Here is a 2500-nt window from a genome sequence, read left to right as displayed (position 1 = left end):
CTGCTGGCTCAGGCCCTGCGGCTCCGGCTCCGGCTGCAGTTCCGGCTCCGGCTGCAGTTCCGGCTCCGGCTTGGTCTCCTGCCCCTGCTGCCTGCGCTTCTCCTTGCGCTTCATGTTGCGCTTGGCGGTTCTGGAGAGGCCCGCGGCGTCGCTCGGCTGCGTCTGTGTCTGCGGGGGGGTCTCCACACACACGCCCGGCGGCAGCTCCGGCTTACTCTTGAAGAACTTCACGAACTTGTTCTCGTACCTGCAAACACACACAAACTCAGGCCGAGGGTCCGAGACTACAGCTGATCTGAGGTCAGAGGTCAGAGCGAGCGCTTACACCGGCACCTCCTCCTGCGGCACGTATCCATCCCTCACCCGCCGCGGCTTCCTCCAGGAGCCATCCGGACGCTGCGTGGCGGCGATGTACTTCCCTACACACACACACACACACACACACACACACACACCAATATTACACACTAGAAGCTCTTGGTTCTGATTGGCTGGAGGAGTAAAGTGTTCAATGCAGAAGTAGTTCCGGTCAGTTTGACCATAATTTAAAATAACCCCCCCCTCACACACACACACACACTCCAGCAGTGATGTTCCTCTCCCTCATCATCACACGCAGTCTTGCTCCGCTCAGCCGGTCTCCGCTATATGTCCTCCTGCTCATTCTGCGCGTTATCCTCCTCCAGCTGAGGTGATGAAGCGCGTGTTTGGAAACAAAAAGAGATCGGGAGCGCGCGGCCAGCGGAGTGTGTGTGTTCTCTCTCTCTCTCACACACACACACACACACTCTCATCATCCTCATCATCATCACAGACACTCGCGGCGGCGGCGGGAACTCTTCATCACTGCGCTGAAAGACACATTAGTGAGAGAAAAGCTTTACCAGATTCATCTGTCACATAGGGGGTCGCCATCTTTAACAAAGACGAGCTTCCGTTTCCGCCGAGCTGCAGTATCGCGAGACCCGAGTCCGGCGTTCAGAAATGCTCAGCTCTGCAGCGGATACCGCGATATTAATATTAATCTGACTATTGCTTATTATTATGACTATTGATCTGCTGCTCACTGCAGGGCGCGTCAGAGAAAGCGGCGCCCTTATCCCTGTGCTGTCCCGCCCGGAGCTCCTGCAGCTCCACACATCAGTATAACACACTCTCACACACACACACACACACACACTCCGCAGAGGTCGGCCAGCTCTTACTCTGAGCTCTGCTTATTATAAATGCAGCAGATTAATCAGCATGTGTAGGGCTAATACTGCCCTGATCCATAATCAATAACTCAGGCAGGCTGTGTGTGTGTGTGTGTGTGTGTGTGTGTTGTTCATCTTCAACAGCGCCTCAATGTTTACTTCAGGCTCGGCCGCGCGCGCTCATATAAACAGGGCGGAAGTGCGGGGCGCGCACTGGCCGAGCGGAAGTGACGTATGAGCCGGCTGGAAGAAAAGAGAGACGTGCGCGTATAAGCGACCGCAAAAAGGCAAATAAAGAGCGTCTCTGCGCGCGTGCGTGTGTGTCGGAGACCCGCAGACCGACAGGTGAGAGCTCCGCACTGAGCACGGGATCTGACGCTTTCCGTGTCCGCGAGAAAAAAACTGCAGCTTCCGTTCGCGCGTCTCAGCAGAATCCGCGGGAGAACGGCGGCGTTCCGCGTCCAGCGCGCGTTCATCTGCGCGTTCCTCCGCTAACGAACATTAGCTCGGAGGCGTTGTTAGCTCGGCGGCTAACGGAGGCGTTGCTAAGAGACTGCCACATCGCCAGCGCGCGCCCGCTGCTGTGAACGCGCTTGAGAGTCCTGCGCCGTCTCGAGAACCAGAACGCGGGAACGAAGGCTGAGGAGAGTGACCGGAAGTAGAACACCGTTTCTGGAGCAATACAGGTGTGTGTGTGTGTGTGTGTGTGTGTGTGTGTGTGTGTGTGTGTGTGTGTGTGTGTGTTTGGTCTGTTATGAGCGCTCGTCACGTGTGCGTCAGCTGTGCGCACTATGTAGTGTACTGTAGTGTAGTGTGCACTGCCACATTACATCTTCCTCTTCCTCCTCTTCCTCTCCGTTCCTGCACTTCACCGGCTGTGTCGCGTTATAACGGAGCCGGAACTCGGGCTCTGCTCATCCGGTTGTGAGCGCGGGAGTAGTTCACCTGTCCACCTCTTTAGTAAACACTATATTTAGTCCTGAATGCGGATTCACCTGTTCGGCGGCACGCAGGTGTGTGTGTGTGAACGAGCGCTGACGCACGGCCGAGTGTGTGCGTCAGTCCGTGCGTGTGTGAGAGCGCGTTAGGTTTCTGTTTCCTGAGAGAGAGAGAGAGAGAGAGAGAGAGAAAGAGAAAGTGTGTGTGTGTGTGTGTGTGTGTGAGAGAGAGAGAGAGCAGTCTCGGCTGGAGCTCAGAGTGTGTGAGGAGTGCAGCGGCTGGACTGAGATTAGGGTCAGGGGTCAGTTACTGTGTGTGTGTGTGTGTGTGTGTGTGTGGTCTTCATGTGTTCATGACTGCATTTA

General features: G+C 55.9%; 2 protein-coding genes across 2 annotated transcripts in view; one reads left to right on the top strand and one right to left on the bottom strand.

Moving 5' to 3' along the window:
- Positions 1–1342, bottom strand: part of pym1 (PYM homolog 1, exon junction complex associated factor) — a 2188-nt gene extending 846 nt beyond the window's left edge. The window contains 3 exon segments of the mRNA NM_200594.2: positions 1–247; positions 326–419; positions 885–1342. The exon segment at positions 1–247 is cut by the window's left edge and continues 576 nt beyond it. Of these exon segments, the coding sequence (NP_956888.2) occupies positions 1–247; positions 326–419; positions 885–915 (372 nt within the window). The 5' untranslated portion in view covers positions 916–1342.
- Positions 1343–1423: 81 nt separating this feature from the next.
- spats2 (spermatogenesis associated serine rich 2) overlaps positions 1424–2500 on the top strand; it is a 10629-nt gene continuing 9552 nt past the window's right edge. Inside the window, 1 exon segment of the mRNA NM_001077726.2 lies at positions 1424–1882. The gene's annotated coding sequence lies outside the window, so the exon portion shown is untranslated.

Source organism: Danio rerio, chromosome 8 (assembly GCF_049306965.1).
Source record: "Danio rerio strain Tuebingen ecotype United States chromosome 8, GRCz12tu, whole genome shotgun sequence".
NCBI classification, from domain to species: Eukaryota; Metazoa; Chordata; class Actinopteri; order Cypriniformes; family Danionidae; genus Danio; species Danio rerio.
This window is presented reverse-complemented; position numbering and strand designations above follow the sequence as displayed.